The sequence below is a fragment of the Nilaparvata lugens genome, chromosome 10, assembly GCF_014356525.2.
Source record: "Nilaparvata lugens isolate BPH chromosome 10, ASM1435652v1, whole genome shotgun sequence".
NCBI lineage: Eukaryota > Metazoa > Arthropoda > Insecta > Hemiptera > Delphacidae > Nilaparvata > Nilaparvata lugens.
In genome coordinates, this window is record NC_052513.1 from 9923045 (window position 1) to 9944881 (window position 21837).

General features: G+C 33.6%; 1 protein-coding gene across 4 annotated transcripts in view; it reads left to right on the forward strand.

The window, feature by feature from the left end:
- LOC111044389 (transcription elongation factor SPT6) overlaps window positions 1–21837 on the forward strand; it is a 59797-nt gene that overhangs the window by 25159 nt on the left and 12801 nt on the right. For all 4 annotated transcript variants that reach the window (XM_039436247.1, XM_039436248.1, XM_039436249.1 and 1 more), the window contains 10 exons: window positions 7086–7251; window positions 7703–7879; window positions 9201–9416; window positions 10688–10900; window positions 11618–11755; window positions 13506–13801; window positions 14306–14507; window positions 16633–16807; window positions 17718–17839; window positions 21364–21611. In XM_039436247.1, coding sequence (XP_039292181.1) covers window positions 7086–7251; window positions 7703–7879; window positions 9201–9416; window positions 10688–10900; window positions 11618–11755; window positions 13506–13801; window positions 14306–14507; window positions 16633–16807; window positions 17718–17839; window positions 21364–21611 — 1953 coding nt within the window. The remainder of the gene's footprint in view (window positions 1–7085; window positions 7252–7702; window positions 7880–9200; window positions 9417–10687; window positions 10901–11617; window positions 11756–13505; window positions 13802–14305; window positions 14508–16632; window positions 16808–17717; window positions 17840–21363; window positions 21612–21837) is intronic.

Sequence of the window (21837 nt, forward strand, 5' to 3'; positions counted from 1 at the left end):
TATTGACTTTTTTAATGGTGGGACAATCACAATTACCCAAGTTTAAATTGCACTGAGAATGGAGTCTCAAATCTTGATTCTCGTTAGGCTGCCCTACTCTATTTGCAGAGAAAGTAATGTAATTAGTTTTTTCAATATTTAAACTTAAGGTATTCTTATCTAACCACTTCTTAATTAAAAGCATATTATTTTCAGCTATAGTATGAACTTCATTCCATGAATTTCCGTGAAAAATAGCTGCAGTATCATCTGCAAAGGATATCACAGTTGAGTTTAGAAGTCTTAAATTTAAAAAGTCATTTACATAGAGTATGAAAAGGATGGGAGAAAGTACAGTACCTTGAGGAAGACCATAAGAAGTTAAGTTAGTTACACTAGATTGATCATTTATGGTTAGGGACTGGGTTCTATTACTCAGATAGCTTTTGAACAATTTAAGCGAGACTCCTCTGAAACCATAGGACTCTAGTTTATTGAACAAAGTATTATGAGGTATTGTATCAAAAGCTTTGCGTATATCTAGGAAGACCGCAATAGTTTTCTTATTGGAGTTTATTTTATCAGATAAAGTATTGATGAATTTTATTAGAGCGTCAGATGTACTTTTACTATTTTGGAAACCGAATTGGTTCTTGTTGATTATTTTGTTAAGATTCAAGAAAGAAACAACTCTTGACTTTATTAGTTTCTCCATTATTTTAGCAAGGTTGCTGATAAGACTAATCGGTCTATAATTACAGGGATTAGTCGGGTCACCTTGTTTGAATAGAGGTTTTATTTTGGCTGATTTGAGGTGCTCGGGAAAATATCCCTCCTCAAAGCATCTATTAAAAATGAAAGCGAGAGGTTGAGATATAAAATTGGCTATTTTCTTCAGCGTAATATTACCTAGACCATCAATACCAGGACTGCAGTTGTTCTTTAGATTTTTAATAGTTGCCTCAACTTCAACTGGGCACGTTGGTCTCATAAAAAACGTATTATCGATCTGTATTGCAGGAAATCGATCACCAGTATTATCAGGGATATTGATAGTTTGAGCTTGTAATTTACCCACATTTGTGAAATAATTGTTGAGGGAGTGAGCATCAAGTTCAGTACTCTTTTCCTTGATACTGGCCTCACCTATAACCTCGTTTATGCACTTCCACAACTTCATGCTGTTGTTATTACAATTTTCAATTTTCCCTTTATAGTAGACTTCCTTTGCATGATTTATGATCTTATTCAAACCATTACGATAAGCCTTATATTCATTCTTTAAGATATTGTTATTAGGATCTCTTCTGAGTCTAGAATGCATTTTGTCCCGCGTGATTATTGATCTTATGATGCCTTCAGATATCCAGGGCTTCAGGGGACGAAGTCTGTTAGGTATCACTTTTACCTTCTTGCATTGATTGATGAGACTGGTCAAACGATCGACAAATTTATCCATAATAGTGTCAATGCTTCCATTCACGGTATAGATTTCTCCCCAATCTTCATTCCTTATGCGTTCCAATAGTGCATGATAGTTGGTTCTAGTTAATGTGTTTATCAATACGTTTCTATTATCCTTATTGATAGGGACCTTCACCAAGTTCAGTACAACCGCGTAGTGGTCAGTTATGGTTGTCCTAAATATAACTCCTTTAGTGAACATAGAATGGTTGCCTGAATTTTTATAAAAAATGTGGTCAATGCAAGAATTTGTTGTGGTTGTTACTCGGGTATCACCATTTATGTAAGACTTATAGCCATTACTATTGAAAATATGCAGATAATCTTGAACAGGAACACTAGTTGAATGTGTATTTATATTCATGTCTCCCGCCACACATACATTTATTCCATTAGGAATTTTACTGATTTCATTACTCAGACTATTAAGAAAATTATCAATATTTTGATTACTTGGTGATCTATAAACCCCAATCACCTTCACAATAAAATCATCAATTCTTAAGTCAGCACTAACTACATTGGCATCAGAGATATCGAGTGAAACTTCATTGAATCCTATGCAATCTTTTATGTACATGCATAATCCATCACATTTATTCTGTTTAGTGTACTTATTTATTGCCGTATATCCAGGAATGTTGAAAATGAACGGCATATCTGCAGTCAACCAGGTCTCAGTTAATATTATAATGTGAATATCAGTTTTCAATTCATTGAGGCAGCAAATAAACTGATCGAAATTAGCATTCAAACTACGTATATTCATAGACATAATATTGAAACACTCAGCATCTTTATTTCTGTCCTCGTGAAAGTGATAGTTCAAATAATCGTCGATTACATCTGTTTCATTTTCTGTTTCTAAAATATTAAGAACCTCTTCAGTGTCACTCATAACTTATATCATCAGGTCCACTTCTCTTTTCCTTGTTCCATTCAACAAGCCCCTCACTATCTATGAATTTAAGTTTTTTAATTAGTTTGTCCACAGCATCATCTACCAGACTGGTTGTTAAATACCTGAAAGTTTCAGTGTGTCTAGACAAGGCAACAATCGCATGGGGCATGCTGTTATAGATTTCATTCTCCTTGTACTTAATTCTGATTAGAATAACATTTTTATGAGTTAGCCCTTGTGCTTCGTGGATTGTGTGAAGTGCAACATCCTCTCTCCACTTTATAGTATCACCCACCATAAGTTTTTCTTCTTGGGTGAATGTTAATATCAAAGTGTCGGGTTGTATCAGATGGTATTCCCCATTTCTGTAAGTAGGCAGAATTGAGATAGCTCTTTCATTAAGCGTCGTAATATTTTCATAGACAGTGGAAAGGACAAAACAAACATCGATAGGACATCTACGAGTTACCGTTTGTTTTGTAAAAGGTTCGCAGAATTCTGAAATTTTATGCCATCTTGTGGCATAATTACTTCTCTCAATGTAGGGTATTTGGTTTGCGTCACCAACTACAATTATTTCTGAGGCCCCACTCAAGTTAGCAATAAAACCGATGTAACCCGCATGCATAAGTAGAGCTTCATCAATAAAAACTCTATTGTATGTTTTATTCTGATTATGATTTATTATATATGAGCCAACTGTCCTGTAATCAAGCTTAAGACGATTACAATGTTTTCGACCATACCTTTCAATGACAGTTTCACGGATTGCTTTAATACCTGCCCGTGTTTGAGTGAGTACTAGATCCTTGCCAGGCTCATGATGCGAGACTATAAAGTAAGATTTACCACAGCCGGGAACACCGTCACACCACTTTATTTTAGGAAGTTTACACTCATGAAGAGTTATTCTATTTATAGTTTTTATTAATTCGCTATTCAGCATAAGTGTAGTATTACGTGTGACTAAAACATATCGTTCTTTAGTAGAGAATTTTAAAGTATCCTCTTGAAATTCTACGTAACTTCCACCCTGCTCCAAGCAATATCCCATTCGGTATTTAGAGTTTGTTTTGAATAGGAATCTTTTCAAATTATTATCATAGATGTTCATATTGTTATTCAGGACGCTTATTAGTTCATCACCTGATATTGACATGTTTCTATGCGTGATCCTAAGAAGAATATTTTTATATATTTTAGCATTTTCGTTATCAGTGTTTTGAAGTAGGGTCCGTAATTCAATCATAGAGTTTATGAATGCTTCACGTTTATTATTACCTTCAAAGAATCCTACAGGGTACTCAACTCCCGGACTATCAGATAGCTTAGGTATATTAAGAAAATTAATTTCACAATAACCTCGATAATAAAAAATAAACTTCAAATCTCTAGCTCCTATGACAGTACTCAAGAGTTCAGTGGCAGGAATATCAAAATAAGTTTCACCAAGATTGTTAAAAGAATCAATTCCTATAATCAAAGGGTAATTGAATTTACTCCAATCATTTATTCTATTCAAAAGATCAATAAGTACCCCATTTTCACCATCATTTAATATGAAAATAGGAATGTTTTTATCAGAAAACAAAACTCTTATACAATTAGAATCTCGTAACACATTCAGGCGATTCCACTCTTCAAGAGAGAAATATTTTTTATTTCTAAGCAGAGAGAGTCCTTTGGATGTTTTAATACTATTTCCTATTTTTGTAAAAGATATCATAACATCAACCCTCTCACCAAAATTATAAACCAGACTTATCTTACTTTTATCAGTATTAGTTGTTACGCAGAAACTAACAATTTTGTTAAGGATGGAATTTAAAGTAATCATTTTGTGTTGGGTTGATTGCTTGATTTTACTATCACTATTATTTTTATCTATCCTCAGTATATTGAATATTTTTCTTTCAGATTCCATAATCAGTTCTATCAATTATTTGTTGTAACGCTTTTTGATAGGAAGGGCACTCTCTGTCACCTACTTTGTGATCGAAAGCTTTTTTATCATTGCGGCAATTTAAACATGAGGGCTTTTTGTCTCTATTAGGGCACTCTTTAACATCATGTCCTGTAGTGGAACAGTGAGCACAGGTGTTTTGTGCTTGAGTGCAATGCTTACTGATATGTCCAATTTTTTGGCACTTGAAGCAACGAGAGACGGCAACATAGTCTCCAACTCGGCACACCCTCCAATCAATACCAATCCGCGATTTGTTAATAAATTCTTTTCTTAATTCACCAGTGCACTCCACTACCCAGTGCACGGTGTTTTTGTTTTTCGGTCCTATTTTAAAAATCGGCCTAAAGTTTTTCAAGAAATTTTCCCTACTCAGTGACGATGACTCGAGATTTCTCTCATACACATCGTTTGCCAATTCAGCAGCAGTTATATCTGCAGCGACGTGATACAGAATTATTCTTGGCAATTTGGATTGTGGCTCGCTTACCTTTATGTTTTGATGTTGCAGGACCTTATCACCCAAAACATTTTCCTTATTGGCCCTTGGGTGAAGCACCAACAGCACACCCCCACCACGGACATCAACAGCTTTTTTAATGTTCAAATTTTGTTCACGGGTGATGTTCTTCTTTATTGTTTCTCGAATTTTTCCGCTTTGTTCCTTTTCCGTTCCATTTATTTTTGCTGGCTTCAGGATGATCACATTCTCCTTGGGCGACAGCTTCTTGGTCCGGGGCGGAGACTCCCTGGCTGCAGCAGTGGAGGCGGCACTCGATAATGTAGAAGGTGCGGTCCTCTTCTTTGGCAGTTGCACGGCCTCAGCAAATGAGATCGGCTTATTATGGCTTTTTGCAACTTCACTTGCTAGTTTATTCACACTCTGCTCCAGAGTGTGAATTTTTCCAAACATTTCCGCGTTGTTATCTTGTATATGTTGCTTAACGTCTATTCTTTCGATACTTATGTTAAGTTCATTGCACACATTTAAAAACGAATCATAGTCCTCTCTGGATACTTTCTTTTTCAAGAAAATTTCACTCCCCCATTTCAGAAATTTCTCTTGTATATTTTTAAGAGAACGTACCTCGAAACGTATTCCGCTATCGTTTTTACTTTTCGGTGGCAATTCGGGAGGCATATTCATTTCATCCTTTTCCTCCTCTTCCTCGTATTCTAGCTGCGCGGATGGTGGTAGTTTTGTTGGCGTATTTATTGGCGAATGGATCATCTTAAGGCTGATAGATCCAAAACACCATAATTTATTGATGGTTTGATAATTGTTTTTTTAAAGAAACAGAACCTAATTTTTAAAGAGAGCAATGTTCAAACGAAAAATTTGGTGACACACTTTTCACTCAGAAAAAAAAACGTTGAGTAGTTTTCACTGTGAAAAACTGCTGACTGGACTGCTGGTTGTTGACAGTTGGTGTTGACACAACTTGTTCCACTTTCACTACTAATACTACTCTACACTAATTATTCGCTACGATCTGCACTCTACGGAGGTCTGATTACGACTGTGACCTTAAATCTTAACCTTGAATCTTAATCTACAGAACCTTCAAGAATCTGTAAATTTATATTTTATTTATATTTTTTAAAAATGAAAGACAAGATTTTGAATGAAAACGAAAGAAAGCTTTTTACTTGACTATTTGAAACTTTTAATTATGGAAAATGACGTTTTATAAATATACCTATAGGAGGATTCGTCTTATTTATTTATAGTATAATTTCTTTATTCTTTATTCTTTATTTATTGGTACAATAAGTATACATCATATAAATGATAGGGAGAGGAAAAATAAGGTAACCTTGTGCTAATCCTCTCCCCAATTTAGATATGGTTACACATAGTCCGAAATAGGTTAAGTCTTGTAGCTCTTCTCTTCGCAAAATTTTCAGACCACTAATATGTTCACAAAGTAAATTTTCAAATTGATCCATGAACCTGTATACTTTCTTGTTTGACATTTAAATTCTACATTAATACTGTTTACATTTACGTTTACGACGATTATTTATTATATCTGATGAAAATATCCTGTGCATATCAACTCTCAAGGTATAGATATGCAGGATATCAATCAATCAATCATTTATTTCTTTCCAAAACATACATGAAAATGTACATGAAAAAGTCAAAAACTAAAACTAACTTAAAGCTAAAGAGAAATTAGTGACTGTATAAAATTCATTTGTTTACAGTACTCATTTATACTGTAGCATGCTAAATCCATCAAATATGCTCTCAGCAATTCCTTAAATTTTGATCTATCAGGTTCATGTCTTATGCAACCTGGGAGACAACCAATAAATTTTATTCCCATGTACGTTGGACTTTGTTTATATTTTTCCTTATTGTGTTTCTTTATTGTAAAATTATTTTTATTTCTTGTGTTGTAGTTATGTATATCTACTTGCCGTGGGAATCTAGATTCGTTAGTTTTTATATATAATATTGTCCTATAAAAGTACAGGCTGTACACCGTCATGAACTTTAACTTACTGAAGAATGGCTTGCATGATTGCTCTCTATCAAGATTTAGAATTATTCTTATTGCTTCTTTTTGTAATAGGAGTATTTTATTTAAGTTTGAGATGCTTGTCTAATAAAGCATTCAGTATATCTTCAAATTAATTTCTTATGACTGATTGAACTATTACACTATTAATTTCTTGAGCTCACTTATACTTGTAGATGATTATCAAGTAAGTAAACTTGAACACTTATTCATTCTATTAATGTGCCGATTCCTTTTCTCCCTGTTTCAGCATTAAGTACATCAAAGATAAACCAGTGAGAGATCTGGTTGGAGATCAGTTCCTGAAATTGTTCATTGCAGAGGAAGATAAGTTGCTTACTTTTACTATCAACGAACATATAGATGGCCTCACAAGTTCATCTTACCTTGAAGAAGTCAAGCAGCTTTACTACAGGGTGAGCAAGACATTTGGTTAAAAAATGTTATAAATTGTAGTACGAAATTCCAATTTGGTTGAAATTCTACCGGAACTTTATGCGTATGAATATAGTAGAAGAAGGAAAATTTTGACTGCTGTTTCACATCAGGAAGTTGAAATTTATGGAAAATCACAAACTTTTTCTACGAAGAGTCAGATTTTTTCTAGGATGATGAACTTTTAATCTTGAGAAGAAAGACGGGAAGTAAGTGATCAGTGAATCATTTTTCTGCACATGTGTATGTAACTGTAAATTGTGTTATTTAACTGTTGTAGAGTTTTTAATACATAACTTATGAATGTAATTTATTCACATTGATATACTTTATTAAAGAAAGTACTTCTTTATGGAATACGTGATTGGAACTTATTGGTAATTGGACTTTTGTGTTCAAATTCAATTACTTTAATGTTTTCAATTCGTACAGGATGAATTCAGTAAGCATGTACAAGATTGGAACAGTCTTCGAGCTGAATGTGTTGAGATAGCTCTCAAGAAGATGCTGATCCCTGATCTCATTAAAGAACTCAAGCAGCAGCTTTTGAACGAATCGAAGGAATGTGTTCTAAAGGCTGCTTGTCGTAAACTCTACAGCTGGATTAAGGTAAATTTAGTTACAGGTCACAACACTTGCATGGTCTTTGTTAAAAATGTGCTTTAGTTGTGCTGTATTCGTAAAGCACTAGTAGAGCTCAATTGCTGTATTAAGTGCCCTGCACTTACATTTGAATGGTTTCATCTGAAATCTTCAGGCCCGTTTGCACAAAATCCGGTTGAATTTTAATCGTGATTAATTTCACGAGAACCAATCAGAGAAGGCTTTATCGAAAATAAGGCTTCTCTGATTGGTTCTCCTGAAATTTATCACGATTAAAATTCAACGGGCTTTTGTGCAACCGAGGCAAAGTGTTACATTAATCCTTTCATTAAACTTGTTCTGATTTTTAAATATCGTTCCATGCTAACATAAATTTGGTGTATTTCTATTAATTGATATACTATTTTCCTTTTGATCAGGAATTGTTATGTAGCAGAGATTCGGCTAGTGCATATCGCATCCACAGTAAATTAATCATTCAATTTTTACCTAAAGAATTATTTAATATAAGACATATAAGATGAAAAGATATCCTCAAATTTTTATTCAGTCTTTCATCTTAAACTTTATAGTTTTTTTATTATTTTCAGTTATCTTAAACACTAGGATTTATTCAGAAAAACTTTATTTAAAATTTTTGTGAGTACTATTTTGCATATTCTCATTTTCATTGTCATGTATTCATATGGTCTCTAGCTATTCAGCAATACATAATATCTTTGTTCTCAAAATAGGACTCGTATAACCGTAGTTCTCATCTACTTATTACACTACCAAAATTCAAATTATGGAAAGTGACAGGCATTAGTCCATAGTATCTTCTTTTTCATATTAGTTAGATAAATTTTGAAAATCAAGGTTATTGCTAATCTTTTTGTCATTGTGACTATTTTCACTTACAAATAAAATAAAATTTATTTCCTCAAAAATACAACAAAAATATCAGTATTGAAAATTATAATTCAAAACTTGATAACTATTTATACTGCCATAGTATCTTCTCTAAAAATATTTAGTTAGATAAATTTTGAAAATCAAGGTTATCGCTAATCTTTTTGTCATTGTGACTATTTTTACTAACAAATAAAATAAAATTTATTTCCTCAAAAATACAACAAAAATATCAGTATTGAAAATGAAACATTATTAATTTAAAACTTAAATTCACTCATAATATTATTGATAGTCTAATGCTGGGTTCAAGAATTAAATACTGTACGTGAATAATGAAGGGAACAGCTTGCATAGCTAAACCCAACTTCCAGATTGTTATAATGAATTTAACGTTTAAAAATGGAACAAAAGTGAATGTTGTTGTATTGTAAAGATGGCGCCGATCAAAGTGGAGTTTGGAGATGATGATGACGAGGAATGGGACACAAGCAAAGGGCTGCGTGTGATGGCCGTGGCCTACGTGCCTGACTTCTCGCAGGCCTCGTTCGCCTGCCTCGTCTACCCGGACGGCGACTGCTCCGAGCACCTCCGGCTGCCCGCCCTGCTCAAGCGCAAGAACTCCTTCCGCGAGGACGACAAACTGCAAAAGGTTAGCTAAAATGCCACTGATTATGCATCAGCAAAGCTAAGCTCTTGCGCTGATGTATGCATTTCATTTTATGCGCATTTAAACTTATATTAATTGATCATTCAGCTGTACTTGAAGTTTTTTTTTAATCTTCGGATCAACCTTTTTTTAAATTATTCAATATTTTACAGTTTCAAGCGTTTAGTGAGAGAAATTTTGTTATTCAATTCGGTTTTCATTCTTTCTAAATTCAAAATTCCTTGTTTGTAAGAGTTTGCTCAGTAAATTAGACACACATTTTATAAAGTGGAAAAACATAGCCTTCTTTTCGAACTAGTATATGAATACAAATTCGGGTGAGTAACAGTTTTGAGGAGAACCAATGCTGAACTTGAATTATTAATAAAAGGCCGTAGTATAGTACGCTTCATAAAGGCACAGAGACTAAGATGGTTCGGACATATTTATAGGATGGATGAAACCAGAATGCCAAAAATAGTGATCAAAGAGAAACTTCACTCAAGAAGAAAACAAGGCAGGCCAAGAATACGATGGGAAGATGAGATAAGGGATGATTTGATAAGGATGGGTTATAGAGGATGGAGAGCATTTATAATGGATAGAAATTTTTGGAGGAATTTTGTGGAGGAGGCCAAAACCCACTATGAGCTGTAGAGCTATAAAAAAAATGAATCAAAATTCGGGTGAGTAACAGTTTTCGGATGTGCCTGTTGGTCCTCCCCAAATAATTTCAATGAATAATGACGAATCTTGTTTCAATAAATGAATGTTAGTTATGTACATAGTGAATGATATTTGTACTATGATGGATACAGAAATTTAAATTGAATCTATATTAATAAAATGCATGCTTTGCAAATATAATAAAATTGAAATTGCAAATTTCTAATTAGATTGTTGTAATCTAGTTTTTATTTTTATATTGTCATTTAATTTGAAGGCAATTTAATATTGGTTTATTTATTCATTTTTACATTGAAACCCTACACAAATCATAATATATAAAATAGAATTATAGTACCCTTTGAAGGTAATACTGTTTTATTAATTTCAAAGGTTACTATAATTCTATTTTATATATATACAAGAAATAAGCCCTGAATTCATACATTTTAAAAACAAATCATTGTATTAATGATTCGGAAAAAATTAAATAGAATAGTTGAGAGATTGAAAATGCAATCTTTTATGAATCTTGATTTATCTCAATTTAAAATTGCGATTAAACTTTTCTTTTGTGGTTTCTGTACTTTCAAATCTTTCTGTTTTAGGAAGCTGATCTGCTCGCTCTGAAAAATTTTGTGCTGTCGAAAAAGCCGCATGTGATTGTGATTGGTGGAGAATCGAGAGAAGCGCTGATGGTGAGTGCAGATTTGAAGGAGATTGTGACGAACCTGGTCGAAGATGAGCAATTCCCTCAGATTCCTGTCGAGATAATCGACAATGAGCTGGCAAAGATCTACGCCAACTCTATCAAGGGCGAGGTAAGATTCACTTGTTACTCAATGGCATGTTCTAGATAGAAAGAAAATAACTAGACAGATAGATAAATCTAGATAAAACTACTTCCATTTATCTATTAACATAGTATGTGCTATTCTGCTGACGCAGACTATGTGGTGATCATGCATGATAGTATATTATTAGACATTGTAATCTTATAAAAGGAACTAGACTGGCTAGATATAAATTAATTTGTTGATTAATTGATTGTAATTGTATTTCGTATCAAATTCATTGAAAAAAGTTTTATGAAAAATTGATATGAGTTACCATAAAATATAACTATGAAATAGCAACATTGATAGCCGAAATGAAAATTAATTTCAATCTTTCAATTTTGGCTCGATATTCTGATTGGTCACTCAAATATTTTAAGTAATTTTTCTAAAATTCTAGTGCCAAAGTTAAATAAAACTAAAACTTTTGTAGAATGGAATTTAACACTCTGAAGCCTGGTTGCATAACAGCCTGTTAAATTTTAATCATGATTGATTCTTTAAAACATTTCTTCACTGGTTCTCGTAGCATTCAATCTCAGTTAAAATTCAACATGCTTTTGTGCAACAGAGCTTAATACTTTATTTCGAGTTGATTCAATTGATTAAACTATTATTTTATTCCATTTATATTTTATATTTCTTAATATAATAAACTTTAAAAAAACCTAGTTAGAAGTTGTGTTATCTTTCATATTTCAGAATGACTTGAGAGATTACCCATTGGTCCTCAGACAAGCTGTTTCGTTGGCCAGAAGAATAAAAGATCCACTTGTAGAGTTTTCTCAACTTTGCACCACAGACAACGAAATTATGTGCCTACGCTTTCATCCTTTACAGGTAACAACGTGTTTCTGTAATAGAAATATTTCATTGTTTCATTCTTACATACACAATAACATAATGAATGCGTGAACTGTTTACTATACGATAAATTTTCATAAGAAATTAACTAATTTTTGATGAAATTGAATACATATTGATATTGTAGAACTTCTTCATAATTGAAAAAAAAACACTTATCCCATTGTTATTTGCACTCACGATACTGAATTGAATTCACTTATTCTCTTATTCAATTAATTTTATTATGTAACTTGAGTGAATGATGTATTGACTTTATTTATTTATTTAGCGTATGGCAGTATACACAACACATTTATGATCACAAAATTCGAAAAAAAAGAAAACAATAGAAAATTCATATATAAAACGAATAAAAATATCTTAGTCACTTTTGACCTGGAAATTAGAGGCATGCTTCCAGGGTATTTAAGTAGGCTATTGATGCTGGTTTAGCCACCAGGAAATCTTCATGTGCACCCGTGTATGCTGATCTGGGACACTCCTCCACTATGTGTCTCACAGTCTGGACTGCTCCACACTCACAGAAAGGGGAGTCAGCCTTCCCCCACTTATGCATCAGATAGGCACATCTACCACGATGAGTTCGTACCCTATTCAATGCCGACCATGTTTTACGAGGCAAATCGAAGCCTGGTGGCCTTTTGGCTACAAATGGGATGTCAATGTTCTGCTTTGCTGACCACGCTTGTTGCCAGGCCTCAGTTAAACGGAAACCTGAATCTAAGGCTGTAATTGCCGTCCTAACCGGTGGCTTACGAGATTGCAGACGGCTCTGATTGGCATCTTGTATATCCTCATGTATTGGCAGGCTTCGATTTTCCTGTATCTTCTTGTACTCTCTAGTGAGGGCATTCATGCGTCGAAGATTTGGGGGTGGGATGTGACTCAGCACCGGGAGCCATTCCACAGGGGTAGATTTCAGAACACCACCTATCATTCTCATTGAGTTATTTAGCTTAGTTATTTAGTTATAGTTATTGAGTTTTTTGTATTGACTTTAATACGAAACTACAGTTCTTTAAGTTGATTTATAAAGTGGAATTGATAATAGAGTGTTTTTCAATAATAAATCAATTATATTTATTCCAATGAACGTATTCATTTCCACATTATATCCACTCTCATTATATTATAAACCTCATTGCCCTTTTATATAGACAATATTAATCAAGAAACATGCATGTAAGAAAACTTACATGTTTACTGTACAATACGACGAATCTCAAACATTCCAATACTGTATCAAGTTAGTATTGAACGTTCATTTCCATCCATTGAACATTCATTATCATTAATTTTATTTTTTTAATGTGCAATTCGGTACTTCAGTCTTTATTTATAATTTCAGTAACGAATCAGATTATATGACAAATTCCCCTATTTGTTTAACTCTCGGTTGCACAAAAATATGGTGAATTTTTACTGTGAATAAGTGCTAATTAAATACTTCTTCTGATAAATTTCAGTAACGAATCAGATTATATGACAAATTCTCCTATTTGTTTAACTCTCGGTTGCACAAAAATATGGTGAATTTTTACTGTGAATAAGTGCTAATTAAATACTTCTTCTGATTCTTATGGCGTTTAACCGCCATTTAATCACTTTTAAAATTCAACAGACTTGTGCAATCATGCCTTATGTTATTAAATAAATCTGAATTTTCTTTCTCCGATTTCACGATCTACATTTTCTCAATTGATCGTATCTACTCTTCTCTCAGGAACATCTGAACAAAGAAGAACTACTAGAAGCCTTACACTTGGAATTTGTGAATCGTACCAACGAAGTGGGAGTGGACATCAACTTCATAGTGGCGAACGTGAACAGCGGCAACCTGGTGCAGTTCATCTGCGGTCTGGGGCCGCGAAAGGGCGCCGCGCTCATCAAACTGCTCAAGCAGACCAATCAGCGACTCGAGAACCGGACGCAGCTCGTCACAGCCTGTCACATGGGACCGAAAGTCTTCATCAATTGTGCCGGTTTCATCAAAATCGACACCAATTCGTTGGGTGATAGGTGAGTTGTTGTTCATTCTAACCAAATTCCTTTCAAGATTTGGTGAGCAAAAATACAAATTTGTCACAGTCTCTCATCTATTCAAATATAGAAATTTCAAATATGGCGTGATTGGCCGAAACTAGTTGTCTCTAAAATAAAACAGGGTACTAGTCATTCTATGCAATCAAAGCTTTCGAGTAGCTCTATTGTTTGAAACTCTGTAAATAGAGTTCAATAAACAAGGTCTAGTAATGATTTCATTCCTAAATAGTAAAATATTTTCATTTCTAGTATTATAACACAACCGGTCATACGATTTCATACTAGTCATAAGAATTTACTTTCCTTACTTATTTAAAATTGATATATTTTCATCTCTAGTAAATAACTTAATCGGTTATATGATTTCTTACTATCCAAGAGAATTTACTTTACTTTCTTTTTTCCATTTCTAGTATCCTATTAGGCGTATGTTGATAGATGATTTGGTTTTTGATAATTGAATGTTTTTGTGGTGTATAGTACGGAGGCGTACGTGGAAGTGTTGGACGGGTCGCGCGTGCACCCTGAGACGTACGAGTGGGCGCGCAAGATGGCGGTGGATGCGTTGGAGTACGAGGACGACGACGCCAATCCGGCCGGCGCCCTGGAGGAGATCCTGGAGGCGCCCGAGCGACTCAAGGACCTTGATCTCGATGCCTTCGCCGAGGAGTTGGAAAGACAGGTGAGAGGCTAACACATATAAAAGGTACAAAGTATCTAATTAAAGTAATAAGTAAGTGAATTAATTAGGTTATAGAAGTACAATTACAAAAAAAAACTTTTAATACAATAGTATCTTAAGTCACAAGGACGGGAAGGGGCCTTTTGCAGGCGATAATGATGTTTCTAGTCGATGCGTTAGCCGAGACTAGAATTTCATTCGAGCACTGCAAAAGACATTCACTTCCAAGTAACTTACACTGTTTTTTGTCATAATCTAGAAAAGAATAATTGAAGAACTGAAAACATTACCTGCTTGTACTGACATTACTACATGCATTCTATAAACATAACCTAGTTTACAAGTTTCGAATCAGGAATTTCTTGATTGTAGTTGGCAAAACTTCCACCTGGAGAGCTAAAAGACGGTTTCTTGTACCAGTTTTGCTGTTCCCAATTCGGAACTAGGAAACATACTCGACTGTAAAGAAAACATATGATTTTATTACAGTATAGTATGCTGTAATGAGAATCATATGTTTATTTGTTCTACAATCAGCTGTTTACCGGCTTGATTTCATGGATGTAAAACAGCTGAAATTTAATGACTATGACACCTAATTGAAAGAAAAATGAAAGTAAATTGATTAAAGAAGTATAATTCCAAAAAATGAGTAGAAAAGTAATTACATTCCTGATTTATTCAATTATAGGGGAACTTGATAGTTTTTTGATTGATATTTCTTTGTTGAGACTCACGTTACAGAGTCAGTGGAAATAATGCAACGCATCAAATCAAATTTTATTTCAAGTTGAAGTTCTTAACGCTAAAAAGTTACTCCTTAGAAAAAATTAAATGTCTGCATGCAGACGTGAGCAGACATATGCAGATAGATGGACGACTGTGTGCGTTTGAATATTCGAACACCTGCGAAGGGATTTTTCCTCCAAATGGAGACGTCCGTCAGTTGATGTGTGCTCTCTCCTTTACATTAATTATTGTTGATTATAATGAATTCTATCTCAAATATATTCTATTCTTCAAGGAAACATATTCTAGCATTATTTAACAATACATTTCCATAATTGAGATAAAATGCTTTGTTATTTCATTATTATTTATCTTCAGTTCGTAGAAACAATTTGACAAAGGTGCGGGAGTTGTAAAAGATATAACTATATTTTTGACTAATAACAGTCAAGGATAGTAAACCAATGGGGTCAGGTTCTGACTTCATAACATGACTCTCACTGTAGTACCTTTTTACTTTCCTTGCTCTATTATCATAGGTAAGGAAAGTATTGCTTTCCGAAAAAAATTAAGGTACCCCAATTTCCAAATTTCTATACGTTTCAAGGTCCCCTGAGTCCAAAAAAGTGGTTTTTGGGTATTGGTCTGTATGTGTGTGTGTGTGTGTGTGTGTGTGTATGAGTGTATGTGCGTCTGTTTACACGATATCTCATCTCCCAATTAACGGAATGACTTGAAATCTGGAACTTGAGGTCCTTACAATATAAGGATCCGACACGAACAATTTCGATCTAATGCAATTCATGATGGCGGATAAAATGGCGAAAATGTTGTCAAAAACAGGGGTTTTCGCGATTTCCACTAAAACGACTCCAACGATTTTGATGAAATTTATGCCTAAAATATTCATTGATAAGCTTTATCAACTGCCACAAGTCCCATATCTGTAAAAATTCCAGGGGCTCCGCCCCATCTATGGAAAGTTTGAATTTAGATTCCCAATTATCAGGCTTCAGATACAATTTAAACAAAAAATGCCAAGTGGAAAAGATTGATCATGAAAATCTCTACAATTAATGTTTTGTAACATTTTCACCTAAAATTTAAAATAAGCTCGAAATTCGAGAAAATGATATTATTTCAATTGCAAACTGTTGGCAACTGTTGATTCTATTAAATGATTCACTATGAAGAGATAGCAGACCTCGTGTGTCTCCAGCGTTATTGTCCTGACACCAGCTGGCTTGGATCTTTGAATAGTAGACTTGAGATGCGCATGAACACTAGCGTCAGGTGATAAATTTTCATAACGGCAAGGAAAGTTGTGTGATTGCGCCACACCAGATTTTTTCTATTGTGTTATCTTCTGTTCTGAAATAGAAATTTGTTGTTTCAGGGCTTTGGTAATAAGAGCATCACTTTGTACGACATAAGATCCGAATTGAACCATAGGTACAAGGATATGAGAACTCCTTTCCAGTCGGCCAATCCCGAAGAACTGTTCGATATGCTGACCAAAGAGAATCCGGAAACATTCTTTATTGGAAAAATGATCACTGCCACTGTTACAGGTAAGTCATCTTCACATCTACTCAAATTTCTAAATCTTTCTTCTTCCTAACTCCTTCTCCTACAAAATCTTCAACTATATCAACTCATAAATTAAATAATCTTATTTATAACACTGTGGATCTGACTCCTATTCGCGGACAAAGTCCAGTAACATACTGTACTTTTTGTGAGTAGTAACTTGTAACTTGTCGTGTTATACTTTTGTTAATATTTTGTATGAGTTTCGAGTGAATAAATTTGATCTTCATTCCTACCTACACTCCCCCTCACAATTCCTCTGCAATAATTGTGGATCCGTTCACATTGTTATCGAAAAATGTAACATCCCTGTTGAATTCTACTATCAACTAGATAAAAAAAGAACTTGTTTTGAGAGTGGGTTCTCGAGCTCATCACTTGATTGTCGTTGCACCTAAGCAGTTTTTTCTGCAAGCTTGACATAGGAATGTAACTGGTGAATTAGTAGCACTTCATGAATTCAGATGAAAAATTTAGAGTTTACCTGGTTTTTAGCTCAGCTATTACAACTTATGTTCCAACCCTGCAATATTAATAGTATTATGATTTTTTATTTTTCAATTTTGTTTTTGAGAGGACATGCATACAACCAGAACTACATTGGATTGACAAGCTTAGTCTTGATCAGAGTAATAATTATCCTCTGAGCATATTCATTTTAACATTTAATTCTTATAGTACAGACTAGATTGATATAATGTAAAGATTGTGCTAACTCAACTTTGTTCAACTGTGTACTGTATGGATGAGTCTGTATTATTGCTGAATAAAATAATTAGGCTATACAATTATTATTTTTCAATTGTTCAATTTTGTTCGTAATACTCATTGCTCGCGTTCATGATATGCTACTTCAATAAATTATTCTAATCGTATTTTGCAATTTGTTAGGTATTCAACATAAGAAACCTGAAGGCGATCAACTTGACCAAGAGAATCCAGTCAGAAACGACGAGACTGGACTTTGGCAATGTCCCTTCTGTTTGAAGAATGACTTCCCTGAGTTGTCTGAGGTGAGGATTTCGCTGTTCATCCAAGTTCATATGATGCCAGTATAATCCATTTTTCTCTTCATAAAGTACCTTAGTGAAGGGCTGGAGGCAATATTTTGGTAGATATCATTTATCCATATTAATCCTATGTAGAGACTTGAATTTTGACGACTATCTTTTGATGATGTACTTATTGTAAGAATCAGTCAATTTGTAAAATATCTGAAAATTATCAGTATATTAGGATATGTATAAAGGATATATGTGCCTGAAACAGTTTTTAGTTCTTGGTAGTTGATTTTGTTTTGTTTTCTTGTGATAAGTGTTTGATTTGTTACGTTGTTAAATTTTAGCAATAAAGAATTGTATTTATTATAGTGTAGCAATAGAAAAAGTTTCTTGTTATTTCAATAAAATGAGTGACTTTTATCCATATTAATCCTATGTAGAGACTTGAATGTTGACGACTATCTTTTGATGATGTACTTATTGTATGAATCAGTCAATTTGTATCAGTATATTAATTTCAAGATACATCTTTGTATACATAATGTAGAACTTATTTTAAGAAGTTCTATTATCAACTTCTTATCACCATGTTACAGTACGATTACCAAGATAATCATCCAATTAAACGCTAATTAACCTTTTTTCAAAGGTTACTTTTTTATTTGTGAACGATATGGGAATAAAATGTTTTAGTTTGGAAAGATACATTTTCTTGAATTTTAAGAGAAGATCATGTATCTTTGCATACAAAGACACATGATTATTTATAATAATTTATCTTGAAGATAATTATGAACTTTTAAATATTCGGATTGTATGTAAATTGATGTGTGTTTCGAAAATGTAAAAATGACACATAATCTAGCTACATTTGGACTGTTTTATAAATTAGAATTGGAACCGCCTTAGGTTTAAGCCTGTGCTAATTTTCTGACAGTTGTATAATACTGAATAATTGAATAATCAATGATAAGCTCGTTGATAGAAATTTATTATTGTGTAGCAATAGAAGCAAGATTCTCGTTATTTCAATAATGCAATGCTTTTTTTATTTTTTCTCATAACAGCAATTAATGGCAAGAAATAATTTTCTCTCGAAACTACATTAACTTCAAAAATTCTCTTTAGGGAGCCTGGTTATATAGTCCAGTCACTATATACATTGGTGCAACTTATATTGTAGTTCTGATTTTTTAATATATTATTTGGGTACATAAGAGAAGTCCAGAACCAATTTCTTCTGGCAAAATTTTCTTGTGCTAGATACAGAGTGACCCAAAAACCTCGTATTTTCGGCTCATTTTCCAGTTTTCAGCTATTTCTGCCAAATCTCGTAATCGGACAGAAAAATTTGCTCTCGCTTTTTTCTAGATTATGAAATTCTGAATAAAATGAGATTATTCGGAACTCTCTATCTCCAATGAGTACTGAGTTATGATTTTTCAAAAATGAGTGAAATTTAAAGAAAAAATCAATTTTGATGAATTTTAGTTTTTGATCAACAATATCTTCCGATTGTTACCATTTAGATGTATAATTCAAAATCCCTCTGGGCGTATTTTTGTGCTCTACAATCTGAGATCAGGTAGAGCGCTCTATCTCATATAGATTTCCAGAGGTGACAATGCTCCTTGTATTGTGAAAAACACCTAATTTTCAGCTTCAACCATCATCACCAACTACATAGTCTTCACATTGATATTTCGCACAATGACATCAGTTCATAAGATTATGTTCTATGAGAATCACCCGTTAGATGCACTTCATTTCAGTATTTCCTAGTGAAGAGGCGCGCTTAAGGACACCTCAAGGATCAAAATTTCAAACACTTATAACTTCTGACCTAATGCTCAGATTTCATCGTACTACACTTCATTCTTCTCGGCTCGTCAAGGCGGTCCAAAATCATGCATCATAAGTCAAATTCGTTCGAAAAGTGGAAAATTTATTGTGTGTACTTAAGCCCATATTCCAATACACAAAAATGACTAATTTCTATATTCTATAGCCGAAAATACGAGGTTTTTGGGCCAACCTGTATCTAGCACAAGGAAATTTTGCATGAAGGACTTCTGGACTTCTCTCATATACCCAAATAATATATTAAAAAATCAGAACTACCGTGTTTAGTGAGTGTGATTTTGTTATTTCATTTGATTTCAAGCAATATAAATTCAAAATTTCTGGTTTTTAAGTGTTTGCACTGAAAATTGGACCCAAATTCACAAGTGAAAGAGACATATACCGTAACCTACATTTTGGACTAGTGTATTAATCAAAATTCGGGGAAGGAACAGTTTTGGGTTGTGCCTGTTGGTCCTTCCCCTATGATTTTAATGATTTGGTATTTCTATCTAGATGAATAAATGAATAAATAAATATAAATTGCAAACACACCCCCTTTTTTATGTCTATATTGACTGGACTAATCATATTGTCTGATGAAGTGAAAAACGTCAATGAATAATGCTGGATTCCTTTATCAGTGACATTGAAAGTGGCCAGCACAGTAAAAATATAATTTGCATGAGCTCTGATTGGACCATTCCCACTCAGTATGATTGAGCGTATATGAATGAGCGTATAGTCCAATTAGAACTTATGGGAATAATAATCTCACTGTACCGGTCACTCTCACTGGCTCTGATGTGTGGCAATCTAGTTTCAAAGTAGACTCCCCTATTTTGAGTAACCTAACCAATTTCTTTCGACTCATTCTAAACAGAACTACTACCATTTTAGAGGGATCATTTCAAAATAATTATTCATTTAGCATACACCCTAGAACATAGTATTATAGGCGGCCTATATCTTGAAATAAAACAAAAATCATCTAGTAATAAGTATTTTTTGAAGCTGCTTAATATTTGTTTCAGTATTATTTTTTTTATATATTAAGTTGCCCGTTCTAACAAAAAAGCAACTTTATAAAAAAAAATTTAATTCTGTATCTAAATAAATATATAACTATATTTAAATCATACCTGATTACATTCAACTACCTAGCTCAACCAAACAATACTATAAATAGAACCGACTTAACTGTTTGCCGAAGCAATTAACTCATTAGCATTGTACCTGAAAACTTTCTAGTGGAAAATATTAATAAATCATCCATTAGAAATATAATTGAATGGATAAAATTTGTTGATGTATCTCATCTCATTCATGATTGATCTACTTATCTTTTGTAACCTCCATCTAGATTTTAGATCTAATTTAGTTTCATTTCCCTATTGCAACCTCTATTGTAGAGCGCTACTGTTGTTTCTATTTTTTTTTTTTAAATAAATGTTGATCTATCGATGAAATGATTCATTTTTTTATGTAATATTTCTAAGATTGATGCTCATTGCAGCACACAAACATCTGGTTTTGCTAGCATAACCCATAAGGTTTTGTTATTAAAATATACTTATTTCATATTTATGTTTAAGTATTTTAATAGTGTTTTTGTTTTGAAAATTGTACGGTATTATGGCAAATGAAGAATTTGATTTGATTTGATTAATAAAATGTTTTTGTGAATTGTGCAGGTGTGGAACCACTTTGACGCAGGCGGTTGCCCCGGGCAGGCAGTCGGTGTTAGGATCAGACTGGACAACGGAGTGAACGGCTACATCCACATCAAGAACCTGTCCGACGAACACGTGACCGACCCCAAGGAGCGAGTGGCGCGCGGTCAGCTCATCTACTGTCGCATCACCAAGATCGACGTCGAGCGATTCTCCATCGACGCCACCTCCAAAGGATCTGACCTGTCCGATAGGAAGAACGAATGGAGGTGAGAATGTGTTCATCATTCATTTCCTTCTTTTGTTAACTCATTCATTGTTACAAGCAACTATTCATCCTAAATCATCACAGTAGAATCGAGTTTATAACTTTTATGACTGTATAATAATTATTTCAAATATCCAATGAAGGCTACATAAATAGAACTAAGGATTTCTGGTAATGCAAATATTGACCGAAGAACTAAATAGCAGAAGGAAATTTGAAAGAAGGAA